The sequence below is a fragment of the Falco punctatus genome (assembly GCF_963210335.1).
Source record: "Falco punctatus genome assembly, chromosome: 4".
Lineage (NCBI taxonomy): Eukaryota > Metazoa > Chordata > Aves > Falconiformes > Falconidae > Falco > Falco punctatus.
In genome coordinates this window covers 22,142,167-22,160,951 of record NC_137583.1, presented here as the reverse complement: position 1 = coordinate 22,160,951, position 18,785 = coordinate 22,142,167, and the positions used below count along the sequence as shown (strand labels likewise).

At 39.1% G+C, this 18,785-nt stretch overlaps 2 protein-coding genes across 6 annotated transcripts in view; one reads left to right on the top strand and one right to left on the bottom strand.

The window, feature by feature from the left end:
• The window catches only part of CRBN (cereblon), a 32,514-nt gene extending 23,023 nt beyond the window's left edge, over positions 1 to 9,491 (top strand). For all 3 annotated transcript variants that reach the window (XM_080384719.1, XM_080384718.1, XM_080384717.1), the window contains 3 exons: positions 2,618 to 2,682; positions 4,208 to 4,339; positions 5,945 to 9,491. In XM_080384719.1, coding sequence (XP_080240845.1) covers positions 2,618 to 2,682; positions 4,208 to 4,339; positions 5,945 to 6,125 — 378 coding nt within the window. In that variant the 3' untranslated portion in view covers positions 6,126 to 9,491. The remainder of the gene's footprint in view (positions 1 to 2,617; positions 2,683 to 4,207; positions 4,340 to 5,944) is intronic.
• A 2,772-nt stretch (positions 9,492 to 12,263) lies between these two features.
• On the bottom strand, positions 12,264 to 18,583 carry TRNT1 (tRNA nucleotidyl transferase 1; the record flags this gene model as incomplete). Of its 3 annotated transcripts, XM_080384708.1 has the most annotated exons (9): positions 12,264 to 12,616; positions 13,351 to 13,645; positions 14,974 to 15,224; positions 15,404 to 15,597; positions 16,106 to 16,232; positions 16,489 to 16,627; positions 17,186 to 17,379; positions 18,108 to 18,223; positions 18,417 to 18,583. In XM_080384708.1, 8 exons carry the CDS (start codon positions 18,581 to 18,583, stop codon positions 13,397 to 13,399), a joined length of 1,437 nt encoding a protein of 478 aa, XP_080240834.1. In that variant the 3' UTR covers positions 12,264 to 12,616; positions 13,351 to 13,396. The 3 variants fall into 3 exon arrangements, with proteins under 3 accessions (XP_080240834.1, XP_080240833.1, XP_080240835.1); XM_080384707.1 differs by having other exon boundaries at positions 12,264 to 13,645; XM_080384709.1 differs by having other exon boundaries at positions 12,264 to 13,645; positions 18,108 to 18,255; positions 18,417 to 18,488.
• Positions 18,584 to 18,785: the final 202 nt, after the last annotated feature.

Here is an 18,785-nt window from a genome sequence, read left to right as displayed (position 1 = left end):
AGTGAAAGGATTTTTGCAAAAGGCATGTATTGACTTGTTAGGCAGTACCTTTTTAAGACATTCTAAAACTTGTCTTCTCTTTCCTTCTTTCCATTGTTATGGCCATGTATGCTCTAAATGTAGAATGTTACCTTTTTTTTTTTACATAGTACATTTCTTTATAATAATAAATACTTTCTTAATAATAGTATCTACTATAAGTAAATTATATATCATAACAGATAATGCAACTAAATGTCAGTCAACTTCATGTGGAATCTAACTGTTTTAGGAACAGTGTTGAAAACAGCGTCTCCAACAGCAGTTCAGATTGCTGTTCTCTTTCCAAGGAGAAAATGCTGAAAAGAGCTATTGGTATAAACACAAGTTTTAACTGTAAACTTCTTTGTGTTGGATAGTGGTAACTGGAATATTTACTGTTCAGCTATTGACTGGAGAGACAAATTAATATTTTGTTAATACACGCATATCGCAAAGAATACCTATGTACATCCTGATAAATGCTCGACTTGCTGGTTGTAAGCTTGCTGGGGATACCAAAGTACTGTTTCAAATATTAGTGTAGCGTAACTGCAGTCACTGTTGTGTTTGTCTGCTGGATATAGTGCAGTGGGAACTTTAGCTGTTTGCCTAAGGAGTGCTGCTGGTTCCTGGGGGAAGGAGAGCCAGAGTATCATTTTAATATTGTTTCTCTTCCCAAAGTTCATGCATCAAAACTTTGAAAGGGAATATACGGAGAAAAGGAGACAGGAAACATCTCTCCCAAATTCTGGGAGAAAAATGGACATGTTTTTTTGTGAGGCTCTGTATTCAGATTAAACTTCATTTGTCTTTCCTGAGTCAGAAACTCTGAAAATATTATGCTGTTCAGATACTACTAAGAACTGATAATGTTCAGTATATTGTATATTCTATATAAATCCATAAGTAACATGAGGACTTAAGTTACTCTCATAAAATATAAGATAAAGTTGATTTTTAGCCTAGGTGTTTTCTTCATCAACATGTGACATTTTATTCTGTAAATGTGTTTAACTGTTCTTTATTAGTGTGAGAATGGTGTGTTATGGGTTTTTAGCAACACTTATTTTGGTCATTTCTAGTCTTACTAAGCCAGGGTTCTTTAAGAAGGGGTGCTCTGGCAGCATAGCATACATTTTGATGTACTTGAGAAGGATGGACTTAACAAGTTTCATTGTTCAGAATGTAATGTACCGGAATATAACTGATTGTTAAGACCTGATCCATTTTCTTTTGTATTTGACATCAGTGAATTGTATTGCACTTTCAATAGCCTTTCCTTCTATGAAAGGCAGTTAACTGTTTCTGCGCTAATTTTTAAAGGAATGTACATCACACACAGGTATAACACTTCTGTGAATTCTGCTTGAGCATGCTAATTGTAATAATTAGATTGGTTTGGAAACGGAGGGATGGAATTAAGTAGCTGTCTAAATTGGAGTCTGAGAGGGATATATGAGCATTAGATTACAATCTGTAATTTAAAAGAGTGAGAGATAGTAGATAGTAAAGGTTCTTGGTAGGAGAGGAAGGCCAGGTGAGCTTTGAGAAGGGAAGTGGACTGGTGTATGATAAATAGTATCTGTATAGTGGAGCCATTTTCTTCCCTCAATCTCCAAGATTAAGTAAGACAGGGTGTTGAAAGTGTAGGGCAGAACCAGTGTCACCTGCAAGAAGGATGCTGGAGGGTGGTAAAATGCAGCAATGAGCTCAGAGCATCTGAGTGAGGAAAGAGTAAGAGAGTAAAGACTGGCGTAAGCCTGTGTAGTACCACATGAGTGCAGCAGTCGGAGGTCGGGGAGAAGCGGAAGCACAGGGTGTGATCTGTGGCAAGTTCTGAAAGGATATACGTTCGCACAGGGACTTGTCCAGGTGAAGATCCTAGGCTCCGCGTTTGGTTCCAAAATATAGTGGATCATTTTTGGGGAGTAGTTTCACATGCCTTAACCTTAAAAAGAGGTAGAAGTGATGCACCTCCTGAAAATTAATGGTAGTGTTCTACTAAACTGAATTAAATGCTTATTTTCTGGGCAATGTCAGTGATGAATTGTTTCATTCTACTTTGTAGAAATTGTAGATGATAGATTAATCTGTTATAATCTTTAAGTGAAAGTTCAATATGTCTTACATATTTTTCATGAGGAAATTAAAACCATCGATCTACACTACTCTCAAATTTTAGAAAGACTTAATGATTGCATTTGTACTCATCTACTTTTCCTGTGTTGTATTTTAGAAGAGCAAAGGTTTTGCTTCTAAATTAGCTTTTGGCGATCTTAGAAGGTTGACTCATTTATTATTATCTGGTGTAGTCAGATCCTTTTTTTCTATGTGGATTTTTGGGGCAGGGGAGGGAAGTTTATAAAAATCGGTTTGTCTTTCAGATAACAATTAATGTTTACCACGAGTAAGTAAAATGCATAGAAAAAAATGCATCCTTTGAAAGGGAAAGCATAAGTGACTGCTGCCCAGATAAACAAAGAAATTGGTACAAATTCTGTTCTGAGGGAAGGGGAGAGGCATTTTTATTATTTGCCACTGTGCTAACAAGCATCTGGAAACGAATGAAATTACCCTCTTTGTTCTTCTTTTCAAGTGTACATCTCTTTGTTGTAAGCAATGCCAAGATACAGAAATAACTACCAAGAATGAAATATTCAGGTGAGTTTATTGCTCTACATCTTCGGGAGGTTCTTGGTCAGAAACATTGGCACAGCAAAACAGATTAAGCTAGGTTATGTCTTACAACTACTGTGTTTTCCACGTCTCTAATAAAATTTAAGTAAATACTTATAGGGATTTTCCTTTATAAAACAAAGCAGGTTACTTGAGCTTTTTTAATAAGAAGTTGGTGAGTCTGAACATCATTGTGTATGTTGTAACAGGAGTTAGTGTGAAAGGCCATGTTATGCCACCTAGTCCAGCACCTTGCTACTATGCACTCAGCGGTAAGTTTTGAAATATAAATTCGTTACGTAGGACAAAAAAATATCTGTTATTTCTGAATGAAGTTCATGAATTCCCCAGTTTTATTTCTCAGTACTTCATCCTGACTTCTGTGTGTCCACAAGCTTCAACAGCAGATTAAAATACATTAATTGGGTGGTATAGATAAGCTCCCAGGATGTTGTCATGTAAGGAAATTGCCTATTTATGTCATTAAGCATTATGAGACCTTTTTTATTTTAACAGTATATGGTTATTCCTAGTAACTGTACTAGGCAGTATGTTCCCATTATGTCTTTGACCTATACAATATCTTCCATGTTCAATGATGATAAGACTCTACATTTTCCAAATAATATTTGCTTCTGGTTGTCTTGTCACTATTTTAATCTTGAATAACTAATATCTGTCCATCATCTATGATAATGTGAAGGTTAAAAGATTAACAAAGCAAGACTCCCCACAGTTTTCCTTTATGAGTGTGCTAAGAAGCTGATGTGGTAATTAAAAGCTATTTCTTATCTTCTAATCAAATAATAGATTCCAGAAACCGTGATTCCTGCTGTGTCAATATGATGTACTTTAACGGAAGAATGAGAAGTTAGTGTAATGAATGAACATTTTTGCTTACTTTTAAAGTTAGATTTTAAAGTAGCAATATAGGTGTCACTTGGTTTTGTTGGAAAATGCTATTCAAAAGCAGTGAGTAAAATAAATTATGAGTCTATCATGTACTTTTTATACTGAGCTGTAGGTTTTTGAGGGAAAGATTATTGACTGCTTTAAATGAGGTAGATTCCATAGCATCCTGTCAGCTGTCCCCTAAGTAACTTGTCCCTTTTAACAAACAGCTGGGTGAAGTTCATCTGAACACAGGAACATTTTAATCCTTACTTGTAATAATATCTTCTTAAAAACCTTTTCTGAAACAGGGTTTTAGCAAATAGGTAACAGGAATAATTTATGTCAGTGACAAATGTGTGGGATTTATAACACTGGACGCTTAAATTTCTGCACTTACAAGAAAATTTGACCAATGATATTTTACGTTAGTAACTCTTTTCCCCCCAGTTTTTAATAATATCATTAAAAATACTTTTTCCTACAGCGTGAAGTAGTTCTTCTGCTGCAGAAGATAGTTTTAAGCATGGTTGGCAGTTTTTCCTCCATTTACATTTGACAGCCTTTATTTTTCGTTTCTTCCTTGAACTCTGACAAAATTATTAATTGTCTGTTATAGTTTATCCTTATGTGGACCCATGGCAGCATATGTGAATCCTCATGGGTACATCCATGAAACCCTTACTGTATATAAAGCCTGCAACTTGAATCTCAGTGGACGACCATCGACAGAGCACAGCTGGTTTCCTGGGTAAAAACATTTTAAAGAAACTCTATTAGTAATTGACAGAAATTTGGTTGTAAGTGTATTCCTGTGATGGTGGAATATTAAACATGCCATTTTTGAAAAAATATGTCATCATTTTACTCATATGAAAAATAGGAAAGTAGATATAGACTTTTTCAAATAGGGAAAAAAATGGAAAATTCAGATAGAATGTTTTCAGAATTTTGCTTTAACTTATTTAAAAGTATGGGAGTCTTAGGATTTTAAAACATAGTCTAGCATCGGACAGTTACAGACAGGATACTGATTGTCTGGGACTTTCTTTGTGTATAGTTTTGATTAAGCTACAACTAAAATTTTAATTGCTGTTTCCATGCAGTTTTCTTTGATCATTAAGTAAATAAAATACAAGTGAAAACCAGAATATATAAATGCAGTTATTCTACTGAAATACTTTTTAGATCTAAAAACTGGATAAATATTACAAATAAAATAATCAGATTGATACAAATGTTAATAATTTTTAGATTCATGTATTTGTATTAATCTGATTTCTTTCTTTTTTTTTTATTTAGTCTGGCTCTCTGAAACAGTAGCAGAATTAACTGTCAAGATGTAAAAGTTTGCCTAATAATGACAGGTCTTGCATCAGAATGTCACCCCTCTCCAGTAGCTTAAATTTAATTTTTGTGGCTAGATAGGCATTCATTCTTCAGGCACTCGCTCAAAAGTTTGAATATTTAACTCTTTAACTGAAATGTCAAACTAGACTTGAACTTTAGTTTCATAAAAATATTCTTTAAACATATTTTCACCAAATCGTTCTTCTGTGTGGTCCTTTTTGTGCCAGAGAGTCAAAAATCAGTCTTCTGTCCCTTTTAAACCAGCATAAAATAATACGTTGCTGTATCTGTAGCCAGTCCGTCGTTCTTGACTAACACATGTATACAGTTACTCTTCCATTTTCTCGTGTTGATCTTGGTGGGTCTTTCCTGGATTATCACACAGCACTGAGTAATGACTTGGAGGGTGTATGGCATATCTGTCACAAGACATGCGTGCCTAGACTCCCTGAAGAAAACTTGTGGCTTATAATATCTGGAGTTCATTTTTTTCTTCCTTATGTGTTTTCTCAGCTCTTGTCTTCTATAAGGGTTTTGAAATACTCATGTTCTGCCTTTCAGAACTGTTAAAGAAAAGCTCTGTTGCTTTGGAAAGTGCAGTTCCCTGTTAATCTAGGAGCAGTGCAAAAATCACTTTTTATTTCCATTGAGTAACTTACTTTCTCAGAATCATTTTCTGACTCTTCAAGGCAAACAGCATTTCATCATACCGTTGAAATGTTGTGCTAATAAAATATAAAATGCTTTAGTTGCCTTCTCTGTTTAAAGGCTGATTTTTATTTTCTTTTTTCTTTTTTTTCTTTCCTTTTTTTTTTTTTTTAAGATCCTCCCAGGTTTTTAGATGGGAGCACCTTGATTACCAAAGATTCTTTGAAGATGTAGCTTGAAACTAGTATTACCTTTTACCTGATGAGTGAGCTGTGTTCCAGCAGTTTTGAAGTGTCCTTTTCTTACATGTTGGCATCAGTTTGTTTTTTTGTTTTTTTTGTTGGTTTTTTTTTGGTAGGTATGCCTGGACTATAGCCCAGTGCAGAATCTGTGGGAACCATATGGGATGGAAGTTCACAGCTACCAAAAAGGATATGTCACCTCAGAAATTCTGGGGGTTGACACGATCTGCTCTCCTGCCTCGGATCCCAGAAACAGAGGACTCAGGCCATGATAGATCGCCGTTACTCTGCCTGTAATCTGGTAACCTGCTTTGGAGATGAACAGGCAGTAGTCTCTCTCTTAAATGCATCTGCTCGGTTCTGCTTCTGATGCTTACTTCAACTTAAAAAAACCAAGAACCCACACCCACACACAAAAAACCAACCGAACAGGCAGGCTCGCTACAGTTGGGTTTGGTGTGCATCCGCATTGCTGTGGTTTCAGCCGCAGTGAAAACTGAAGGTGGAATCTTTAATATGACAGCTGAGGAGAGGAGGTGGCATGACGCACCAAGGAATCTTATCTGATCCATCTGGACAGAATGGACACTGAACATTCTCTTTCCTTGTGTAATTTCAGAAAATGTTTACTGCTATCAGCTTGCAGTGAAAGAAGGTGGGGGGAAAGTAAAATGACATATAAACAAAGTAATTTATGCAATATATGTATGGTGGTAGATACCAGTTACTTGCTGCGGAGTATTTTCCATAGTATACTTAAATGTGTTTTCACTGAGAATCCCTGTTTCTAACTGTGTGGAGTACTTCAGATTTTATGCTTGTGCTGTTTCTCAGATATTCACTGAAGAGAGTGCCAGCCTGAAGTGTCGCTGACTGACACTGTGTTGGTAATGTCAGTGGCAGTGCCGTAACCGGCAAAAGCCAGAGTTCCTGCAGCTGGAACAATTCCATCACAGGATGTCCTTTGGAAGGAACCTGTGTGAAGTATTGGTCCTTACACATCTGAGCTATTTAGTCTCTTGATTTAGGAGTCTTAAAATTTACACTATTTATACCACATATGCAGGTCAGTCCCAGACCATAAAGAAGTACTTTGGCATTTACTGTTGAATGTGCTTGCATTTACTTTCAGGTTTATTTCTGTGAAGATTAGGTGATCAGCATACATGTCCAAGGTTCTGTGAAGTGCCCTCTAAAATACTTAACTATAGCAACTTTTCAGTAGTGTTTATTTTCACAAGGGGGAGGTAATATCTCTTAATATTTTTTTTCTTTTACATTTTCATATCATAATTAAATTTCACATTATCACCCTTACAGAGAGCAAGATTTTTGAAATAAAACAGAAATAAAAGGCAGTGCTTTTTTTCTTGCCCCCTGTTTTTTTTTTTACTGAAATGCTGTCTGTGCTACAGAAATTGAGTGCCAAAATGGGGCAGCTTTTGTGACTGATTTATTGGGTGGTTTTTTTTCCCTCAGAATGCACTTTGGTGATGGAAACTGAAGATTTCTTCAGTATGTTTGTATATGTACGCACGTTTTCTTTTGAAGCTTTATCATTCACTCTTTATTTCTTCACAGTAAATGTTTGAGAACTTGTATTGTTATAATGGCACAAAACTACTTAAGATGCCAGCCACCGCTTGCTCATTCTTAATCGTGGCCCTACACCAGACATGCGTAGCACGGCCAGGTTACTCGGTGAAAGGCCAAGTCAGACCTGCGAGACAAGCCACTGATATAAATGTGGCCCCGGCTACAGTGCAGCTGAAGAAGTACCCTGATGCGAAAAGATGCTAGGTGCTGAAAGGCTGTTGGAGTAGTTTATCATGCTAGGTATGTAGAAACTAATGATTGTGTAACTCAGGTTTAGTTCTTTGAAGCCTTCTACCTCTGTGCTTCTGTGATAACTTTTGTTCTCTCCGTAGGCATCTTTAACAGTGCATTTAATTTTGTGTGCAGTGCTCTGACTTGCCAGTGAACTGTGAGAAGCAATACTTCTTTGAATACAATTCTGAACAAATAGAGGGTGAATGATGGCTCATTTTCTTCAAGAAAACATTCTGTATTTTGATTGTTTCTATCTATAATAAGCTCTCAAAAGGCTGAAGTGATAAGCACTAGTGTGAGAGTGAGACTGTGAAACCTTTGTGCTTTGATAACCACTGAAATCATACTTGGCTTTCCCCACACACCCCGCACATGCACACACACGGAGGTGCACACCACAGGCATGTGTGCACACAGACACACACATATCCTAGTTGTAGACCTGGTTTATTTTTCCTTTCGAAGATCCCTAGTATCTGTTGTTCCCTTTACCCTCAACAAGGCTTGGTGGTGGCAGGAGCTCTGAGGGTGCTTTAAAGTCCCTTCTGCTGCCATTCCATTTAAGTATTTGCTGAGGGTAGAGTGAGTGAGGTTTTCCAAATTATGTTCTCAGCTGTCGACGAACTTCATAAGGTATTTGGGGTTTTAGCCAAGTCTTTTGGATTGCCTCAACTAAAAATGGCATTATGTTGGCAATGTTTGAATACAAAATAGGCATAATTTTTTGTATTGTGTATATATAGTCAAATGTAAACTAATATAATGAAGTGAGGTAAGTCAAGAGTAAATTTAACACTAATTTAATTTTATTGTTAATGCTGCTGTTCCATCTGCCTAACCTTCTGTGTAATGTTTGCCGTTTCAAAGTCCATGACAGTTTCCAGGCTGAAAACAAGCATGGTTCAGGTTGCTGTGAAGATGATGAGTCTTGCCATGGGGAAGCTGGCTGTTACAGTGCTACACATGTAAGAATGCTCAAAATGTACAGTATGTGACTTACAGGGTGGATGTGGAGTTGGGGATGGTTCTATACATTGGTTAATACTTTCTATGTGTCTTTTCTCCTTTTTGGAGAGAAAACGTCTGGAAGGGGATTGTGGAAAATTATTACTGGCAAATACGGACATCGTATGCTTTTGAGAGCAAATACAGAGGAAATCACATTTAATGATAATTTACTACATTCATTGATGGGCGTGTAGCTTCATGAATTATTTAATCCAACTGACTTGCTGGTTGCTGCCGAAAGGGATCATTTTTCTCTTCTCCCCCACCGTAATGTCCGTCCTGATGTGAGCTCTAGGATTCGGCAGTCACAGGATTGGTGTCCTGGCTGTGCAGCCACATCCGTGTCTGCTTTGACGGAGGGAGGAGGGATGAGCAGGTGTCATGTAGGGACAAGAGGGGGACAGCCCTGTGCAGCAGCAGGTCTCAGCTGGACTGCAGTACATGTAGCATAGAATAGCTTATTTTCAGGCCATCGTTAAAATAGCATAAAGATGTCACACAATCAGAGCCTGTAATATTGCAAGTTTTCATATATTTTAGTTTTGATGAATGGGTAGAATCATGCACCACACGTGTACACCGGGTCTAAAACATATTCGAATACTTTGCCATTTGTTTTTTAATAATGCCATTTTTCTATGTGCGCAATAATTTTGTTCCTCTCATTGGTTTTTCACCTTTAATTGCTTTGTAAAAGCTGCGGAAAGGGTAGCAAGTTCTGCGCTTTAACTTGTCCTCTGTCTGCCTTTTGAGACAACTTTTCAGGAAAACCTTGTTGCTTGCAAACATTTGCAAAGAATAAAATGCAATTTGTTTCAAAACTGATTTTTTTTTTTCCCTCTGATTGTTGGGAAGAATGAAAATGCTGGGGGTTACACTGTGTTTTAAACTGGTTAGCTTCAAAAAGCACTGTGTAAGGTGAAAGTTCTGGCTTCAGAGAATGTGCTGGCTCGAGTGGCAAAGGACAGAGAAGGTAAGAAACAACATGGAGACAGTGTAAGTTGTTATTCTGATGAATAACCAAAATGAAACATTAAATCCTTCATCTCAAGCTCTCTTCTCACTTATCTGTGCACTTACTTGCTTTAATCCACCTGAGTAATTCTTAGCTTCAGTCCCAAATCCTTCTGTATTAACTTGCCAACGTCTAAGATTTATTATTATAAATTATATATTTTTTTCTTTATGTGTGTGTGTGTATATATATATATGTGGATTTGTATGTGTGTATAGGTGATCTGTCTCTCTCTGGCTCTAAACATTATTTTTAAGTACATAGTGCATGATAATAAATATACATCATAAAAAATATATACTAATAGTATATAACATATTTTTAAAATATATATATATAAAAATCTATGGTAACTAAACTTTTAATGTGTGTGTATATATATTGAATACCCATTATAATAAATATGTAATATATAAACCAGTATATATACATATACATATTTTGATATGACAACGTATTATGTTATCTATTTATATGTAACATATACACATGTACATTATCCATTATATATTTATTTTTATATATATATCTCTCTCGCATAGGATAGGGAAGTAGATTAATTTAGTGTGTGTGTAACAAATAACTGCAAGTCCCAGCAGAGGCCCATCCGGGGCAAGGAGGGCTGCTCAGGTGCTGCCCTCCACAGTGCGTCCTCCCTCCGCGGTGCCTAGGAGCACGCGTGGTTGTTGTTTTTCCTCTTCTTGTCTTTGCTTCAGACCCAAGGTTTATGGGCTCTGCAGGGAGAATTAGCCATGCCCTTTCCCTTTCAAATGCATCCAAGCCAATCTGGCCTTTTAATCATTTTTACAGATCATTACATCTTGCGAGAATGGTTAAAAACCTTCATTAATCCTCAGAAGCCATCTGCAAGGAAAAGCAGTTTATATTATTTACCATTTTGCCCTTCACAGGCAGTTCCCTCCCAGGGCAGCGATAAGCACAGCAGGCGAGGGGAGCAGGCTGAGTGTGCAGGGGCTCTGGGCACCCGGGGAGGCTTTGCTCTGCATCCCCGTCCTGCTGTGCCAGGCTCCGGTTTGGCTGAAAATTGGCTTCACCCACAGGAACGCAAGTTTGTGGCGTCATTATTCTTTGCAGACTTTCAGGATACACCCCCCAAGGGCAGGAGGGCGACTGGGCAGCGTTAGTCTTTCAACACTTTTCCAACAAACCCACAGTGATGGACTTCACATCAACACTGGCAGCCAGTTTCAGAAAGGGCTGTCACACTGGGGAGCCAGGATCAGCTACCAACCAGCAATGACACATGGGTGTTTCTGATGTGTAACTTAATTAAAACATTGTGAATATCATTTAATTAATCTGTTGAAGAAAGTACTGTACTTGACCATGTATGTATCAAACTGCTTCATCTCTTATCTCCCAATTTATTTAAATAGTTCATACTCTATAAAAAAGTGTTTATTCAAAACACATCATTTTTCCAGAACTCATGCTGGTACTGCTTGCTTAAACCATGCTATTATTTTGATTTAACACAGTTTCGTTTTACTAGGGTTTAATTTCTTTGGAATATAGTAAAAGAGATGCTTGATAGACCAACTGGAAACCTCAAGCATACCATGATTTTTCAATGAGCTATTTGAACAAATGTGCCAGCTATGCTGAATTCAAATCAGGACTGTTCAATTAACATGCTTTCAGAATAATCTGTGCTGTTTTTCAGAAGCGTTGGAGACAGCAAAACTTTCGGGTGTCTGCCCTTAAAAATCCTCCCTCCGACTGGCATTTGACCCTGACAACAATTTTGGGTAACGTAAAGTGTAGTTGTGTTTTACCACCTCCACAGATGTTACCTTAAAAGATCAGGTTTGTGTTCTTTTAAAAAAAGACTAACTAGAATACTAAATTTTATTACTTGTCTCCCTCCCAAGATTTCAGTAGTTCAATAAATTGCACAAGGAGGCTTCAATTTAATTACGTAATTAAATCAAACACAATCATGTTCTTATGAGATTTGCCTTATTAACAGAGAAAAACAGCACTTTTTTTCTTCCCTTGCTGTCTTTCTGAATTTCCTAAATACCTTCAGAATAATTTAAAGTAACTGACTTACTAGGAAAAAAAATAAAAAAGAAAAAGCAGCTGGGAAACTTGTTGATACAAAAGCATAAAATGCTGATTTTTTTTTTCAGCATCTGGTATTACTGCTACCTCGTGTTGCAAAATGATAGCCAAGGAAAGGGAAATCCAAAGGATTTTACTATTTTTTTGTAGGAAAACTTAAACCTGCAATAAAATTCATACACACAAGAGATGCTCTCAGTTAAAGCTATTTTGCTGTTTGTTTTTTAAAAGCATACCAAGAAAGCCAGGAAGAGTAATACACGTTCAGTAAGACAAGTCAGCAACAGCACTGCTTCCAGAAACCAACTTCTGCAACGTTACTGGATGGCTATGAACTCTTCATTGACTCCTCCTGAGTGACCAGGTAGTACGTGCAAACAACCCTCTCCTCATCTACATTTCCTTCCCCATCAACTTTAACTAAAAGTCAAACTCCTTTACTTCTTATATTTTCCAAAATGTTAATGATTTATTGGTTTTGAAAAGAGGCAAGTCACTTAGAATTTCCCTTTGAATAGCACTTTTAATGTGGATCTGCTCAGACAGAAGAAAGGTATGCGTAATTAACACAGAAGCAACACACGGAAGACCACTGTGTGACAGTTGTAGAATGTTAGACTTCTTCCCAAAATAATCCCACGGATTTAAACAGAATGCCTGCACATCGGAGAGAAGGTGAATGCCTCTGCGTCTCACTGCTCTGAGTTACAGGTACAGATGCATGGATAATTGCCCTGGCAATTTCTTGTGAGAGTTAGTACTCTGAAGGCAACACAGCTACAGGACTTAGCTCAGGTTCACTCTGTTTAGGCAGACCAAACACCATCACCTGAATTCTTCTTGTACCTCACTGGGAAAGAAAAAGGAAAGAAAGCGTGAGTCCACTACCGGAGGTGGCAGGGGAAAGGCAGGGAACCTGGATCTCCCTCTTCTTCTATTATTAACATTAATACAGTTTCACACACCAAGCTGAAAACACACCATAGAACCCTTCACCAGTTTTGTATGGATGTAGTTACTCAGTGATAAACAAGGTACTGAAACACTCCCAAAGAGACGAGAAGATTTCTAATCTAAAATGGATTCTGGCAATTATGGAAAATAAAAATCTTTATAGAAAACAGACTTGTTTTACATGGTCAGACCAGAAACTGCTGGAGTGAGTACTTCAATCTGCTATCTAGCTTTAACCACAAAAAAGAGTCAGAGCTCATTATTTCTAGACACTTTGTCGCTATCATAAGCACGACGCCGCCCCCAGCCATGATTTTATCTAGAGGGCAGAAACATTTTAGCGGGTGGGGGTGGTGTTTCTTGGTTTTTTAGATTTCGCAAAGTCCGAATGAGAAAAATCTTGGTGCCACCTCTAATGCACCACAATCAAGATAAAATAGTCAATATTTATCATTAAAATACAACAAAAAGAGGTAGAAAATGTGGAATTTGGCAAAGAACATTTCACATCACTATGAAATAAAACTGCTCCCTGTAGAAATTACGAGTTAGCAACAGGAGATCTGTGCTGCTGAATCTTAAATACAACAAAGGTTGCATTGCCTGCGAGTACAGTGACAAAATATTTACCAGTATCTCAGTTACGCTTAGAACAGTTCTCCGCTGTTATGCAATGTTACAGCTTCTTCAGGCAACTTAACAGTTCTTCTTTATCCATGTGGTATCCACTCTTCTTCCATTCATTCCTTAGCTGCTGTAAGGCTGTTCCAATTTCTTTTCCAGAAGACACACCCATTTTTCTTAAATCATGGCCACTAACAGGAAAAGTAGGAACAGTCCATTGCTGCATTTCTCTTAAAAGATGTTCTTCTCCTTGGTATTTTAGAAGCTCAAAGATCTTGGAATTTGTATTAGCTTCCCTAGACTAACAAAAAATAAAAAAAAAAAAAAAAAAAAGAGAGAGAGAATTCACTATGAAATGGTAGAAACCAGCTCGAACTGTGCTCAACATTGCATTATTCCCCTGACATCTTATTAGGCAACATCTTACTAGGCAACACTTGGACAAAAGACTTGGAATTATGAAAGCGAGGATCTCTCCTGCCTCACAAGTTTTAAAACTTAGTCCTAACTTGGAGGCTCTGGAAGATCCTTGGAGAGTTCCTGAAGTCCAGGTAATAGCTGTAACCACCATTGCTGGAGACAAACCGTAACCCTTCCTGTGGGAGACAGGCCTCACTGCAGAAACTGCTGTCTCTTGCCCTCAGTCTCAGGTACTGGAATAAAATTGCAGAACTTCACCTGAAAATTACTTGAAATTTACTGTGGAAGAACATCACAGGTTGCCTACTTAACAGTATGCCTCACGCAGAACACGTACTGATGCTCCAGGAATTGCACTGACTTTCAATGCACAATTCAGGGAGTTGAATTTCACATTAAAAAAAGATGGAGTCTCTTGAGGTCCAGATCCTGTCTCATGTTTTAATGCAGAAGGGGAAATCAGCTGGGACAGTACAGCAATTTGTCAGTCCCTAGGTACATGCACAAGCAACTTCTGTTTCAGATGACTGAATATGACATTTTTCAGCCCGACTGAAAGATTGACTTTTAAATCTAGTATTAAAAAAATTGCTACAGAACACAAGGTGCTCAGAACTGCTAAAAATATGGTGGGTTTCTTTGGTTGGTTGTTTTAAATGATTTCTTAAAAAATAATTTAAAGCCTCAGTATTTTGGATGCGAAAGAAAAAAAGGTTTTGAACCCAAGTATGGATGTCTCCTAGTTGTCCTCTCACAAAACTGAACTCTACTAAAGGAAGAGAATCTTTTTATACCAAGGTTTCTGCTTTATGTTGCAGAGACATGCCAGGACACTTGCAACAGCTCTTGTTAATTTCTGGTCCCTTCTCCAGAGGAAAAACAACCAACCACAAACCAATGCCACCTTAGTTAACTGGAACTGGTATCAATAACACAGAAAGATATTCTTTCAGTTACTGTGACAATGTTACACTGGGAGCAATCCAAATCTGGCTAATACTTTTTGTCAGTACATCCACCTTTCTGATGAAAATATCATGGTCTTTAAAACCCTGGCACAAGTTTGCCTAAGACTAATAAACAAGCCTGGCGATTACTTGACGCTTAAGGCCCTTTCTTTCCACTAGCACTGTCATCTCTGCTACTCTGTAAAACTGGAAACTTACTTTACTGTGAAGAACAAAATAAAGCAATGTGAAACACACTTACATCCATTATGAAGTCCTGATACGGTCTCAGTGGTTCCGGATCCATAGCTTTGGTTAACTCTTGCCGGTGCTTCACTAAGAAAAACCCAAGGTTTTTTTCTTCTTTTGAGATTTTCAGCCTCAGATCAAGGTTTGTAATATCATCCTTCACCTTGAACAATGACATCAGAAGAGTCATCGGTTTTGGACACAGATTTTGAGTATTTTTAGCAACTCTGGCAAATTCCTCTAAATTTCCATCAAGTGGTAGTCCTAAAAGGATACACACAAAAAAAGTGCAAGACAGAGTGTTAATAAGAAATGTGGACGTTAATACAGGTGGGGCAAGAAAAATTAATTTCTGGGTAAAAACAAGTTTTATCTCACTTTGCCATGTTGCCATTCTGTTTGTATGATAAACCAGTAGGAAATCAATCTTCATTTCACTTTACCTATGTATTGGGCAATATCCAGCTCATACATAAGTTGAACCAAATGGTTTACATGGTTTCCAAGAAGAATTTTTTTCAGCTCCACCCAAATCCTTTCTCCTGATATTCCAGCCAAACCTTTGGCGTTTTCTTTAATTGCTTGCAGTGTAGTAGGTTCATGGTCACCAGGTTTCTCCGCGATTCTTCCATAAAACCTGCCCAAATACAACCTCTGTATGTTAGATTGAGAACAATTATTCCATTTAGAATCATTTAGGTTGGAAAAGACCCTTATCATCAAATCCAACTACTAACCCAGCACTATCAAGGCCACCGCTAAACCATGTCTGTAAGCACCACATCTACACATCTTTTAAATACCCCCAGAGACGGTGACCCCACCACCTCCTTGGGCAGCCTGTGCCAGTGCTTGATGACCCTTTTGATGAAAAATTTTTTTCTATCATCCAATCTAAACCTCCTCTGGCACAACTTGAGTCCATTTCCTCTTATCCTATTGCTTGTTACTTGGCACAAGAATTTATTACTGCTATTCAGAGAATTAATATCATGACAGTGTTAAATATCCTAATTTAAAATACAAGAGGAAACAACTCTATGACAATTACAACTCTTTACATCACTGATCTCTTTTTTCACATTTCTAAAACCTGCTACAATGCTTGGTTCATTTCTTGATCTAGGAAAGGCAAAACCTAGTACCTGAAATATCTCAGGATTCGTAAATAATCTTCTTGTATTCTCTCACTTGCCTTTCCTACAAATCTAATTTTCTTGTTTTTCAAATCTTCGTATCCATTAAAAAAGTCATACAGCATCCCATCCAAACCTAGAAAAAGAAGAAGAAAAAAAGAAAAAAGAATATGGGTTTACGAATAAGGTTGGCACACTTAAAACATGTCTCATTTGAAAAGGCAGAAGACAAGTTGTGTAATTTGAACTGGTTTGTCATACCGTCTCATGTATTTGTACAGACCTTTCAGCTGACAGCAGTAGAACAAACAAAATGGAAACGGACAGAGAATTTACCAGCTTAATTTGAAAGGCAGTGTTTCACCTAAATATTTGCTTTTGAAAGAATTTACCTAAAAACATGGAGTTGACAGTTAGATCCCTCCTTTCAGCATCCTTTTCCCAGTCAGTGGTGAATTCCACTTCTGCATGTCGCCCATCGGTGACAACATCTATTCTAAGAGTTGTAATTTCAAAATTCTGTTCATGGAGCTGAAAATTCCACAGACAGCGTTACTTCAACATGATCATGAATATAAATGTAAAAGCTGTATATTTTTCTAGCTTCATGTTTGTATAAAGTTATTGCTCAAGCTGGATACATGCAAACCAACATGTGCTGTGTTTTCATACAGAGCAATCAAGAAATACAAACATCTGAAAATAATCTCTGCATTATTAGTTTTCTAGATAGCCTGCAGAAATCTTCCTGCAGAAGGTGGAATATGAGGCAGAGGAAGCAAGGTAGAGGAAGCAAGACTTGGGAAATCAGGAGCAGGAAATACCAGGATCAATTTCCCCACATTATCTGAACATGTGGGTAGCCTACCTTCTCTTTTCTAGTGATAACACACCAGCGTAAGCACATTACGCAGAGGTAACATGCATTAAAATATGGTAATTAACAAAAAATTACTCCAAACTGTAAAGCTGCGTGTCATTTAAACTTATTGTGATACTTTAACAAAGGAGGAGCATGCTACCAGTCATCTGTCAGGTATGTGCACACAGATACAGTAAGAAAAGATCCAAGTCAAAACATAAACCAACCCTGGCAGTAATGGTTCCATGTTTTTCTCCTTTGTTATTGATCAGACGAACACCAGCAGACGTGAACATTTCCTTCATCTCTGCTGGTGTAGCTGTAGTGGCAAAATCTATATCTTGCGGTGTCATTCCACTTAGTAAATCCCTCACAGCACCTCCTGCTATTCTCAGCTCATAGTTCTTCTTCTCAAACAATTCTACGAAGGAAAGGAAAAACCATTAAATACTCTCTCAAATAAAACCCATAGCATGCTGTCAGCCATAACCAATCTTTTCACAAATTGACATCATCAAATCATTTAGGTTGGAAAAGGCCTTTAAGATCATACTCAAATATATAGTAAGCAGCATGTAACTCACAGCTTCACACAAAATGCACAAATTAGGTGCACAGCAGAGTACCCACAGATATTTTCCCTGTCATTTCTCATAAATTTTTCTAGGACATTTCTGATAACCTAAATATTAACAGGCTGCTAATTGCAGCTGGGGCCTCTGGGCTGTGGACCGTTTTTAGCAGTTAGTAGCTGACAAAGGAAACGTGCTTCGCTTACTTATGGCGGGGCACAGTGAACCGTGACCCCCGATTTCCTCAGGAACAACACCCCACAACAGCTGATGGAAGCCGAGCTCTGCCGCATCTTCTGGGTCACTTTAAAGTTAACAGCGGCTTGAGCGAGAGAGCGGCACGTACCTCCCAGAGCACGGCAGCTGCCCGGCCGCAAACAGCCCTCTCTGCTTCCCTGGCGAGGGGATCAGGGGCTGCACTACAGCAGGGCCAGGACGCAGGGTGCTGAGCCCACACCCACCGCCCTGGCTCCCCAGGCCGGCATTTTGCCGCTCCTCACCCCACAGCAGGCGGGGACAATCAGTGCGCCGCTGCTGAGCCCCGCGGACGCCCAGACCCAGACCCAGACCGACTCACCTGCCACGCTGCGGAGCCCCGGCGTGAAAAGCGCCTGGAACTGAGGGGACTGCAGCTTCATGGCGGCCGGCGCTCGGTGCCGCAGCCGGAGCGGCGGGAGCAGCCGCAGCCCGGCCCTGCAGGGCAGAAGCAACACCTCAGCCCACATCTGGGGAGACACAGCCACACCGCGCGTCAGCCACGCCGCACGGCCCGGCCCACCCGCCCCACAGCCGCCGCACGGAAGGACCCGCTGCCCCCACCGGCACAGGGGCCCCCGCCCGGCCCACCCGCGGGGCTACGGGACCCACCCGGGGCCGCCGGACCCACCTGCAGCTGCCTGCGCGCTGAAGCGGCGGCGCTAGGCCTGAGGAACCGACCCGCGCCCGCCCCTGTTCCGGCGCCGCCTGATGACGTCGCGGCGCCCCGTGTCTCGCAGTTTCCGGCGGCAGGCTGCGCTGGGGGGGGAAAGGCCTGGCCGGTCGCTTGGTTTTCATTTAGAGAACGAAAAAAAATTGATAGTGTCCATGACAAAAAAACCAGACTAATTACATCGGCACACCACTGACAAGCTCACTTCACTCGTCCCCGAAGCAGCCCAACGCCGTAGATAAGCTGGCGGCTGTTGAACTGTGTCCACCAGCTGGTAGTTGCAGAGCTAGGAGAAGCAACTCGTGTAGTTTAAATCATCAGGTTTAT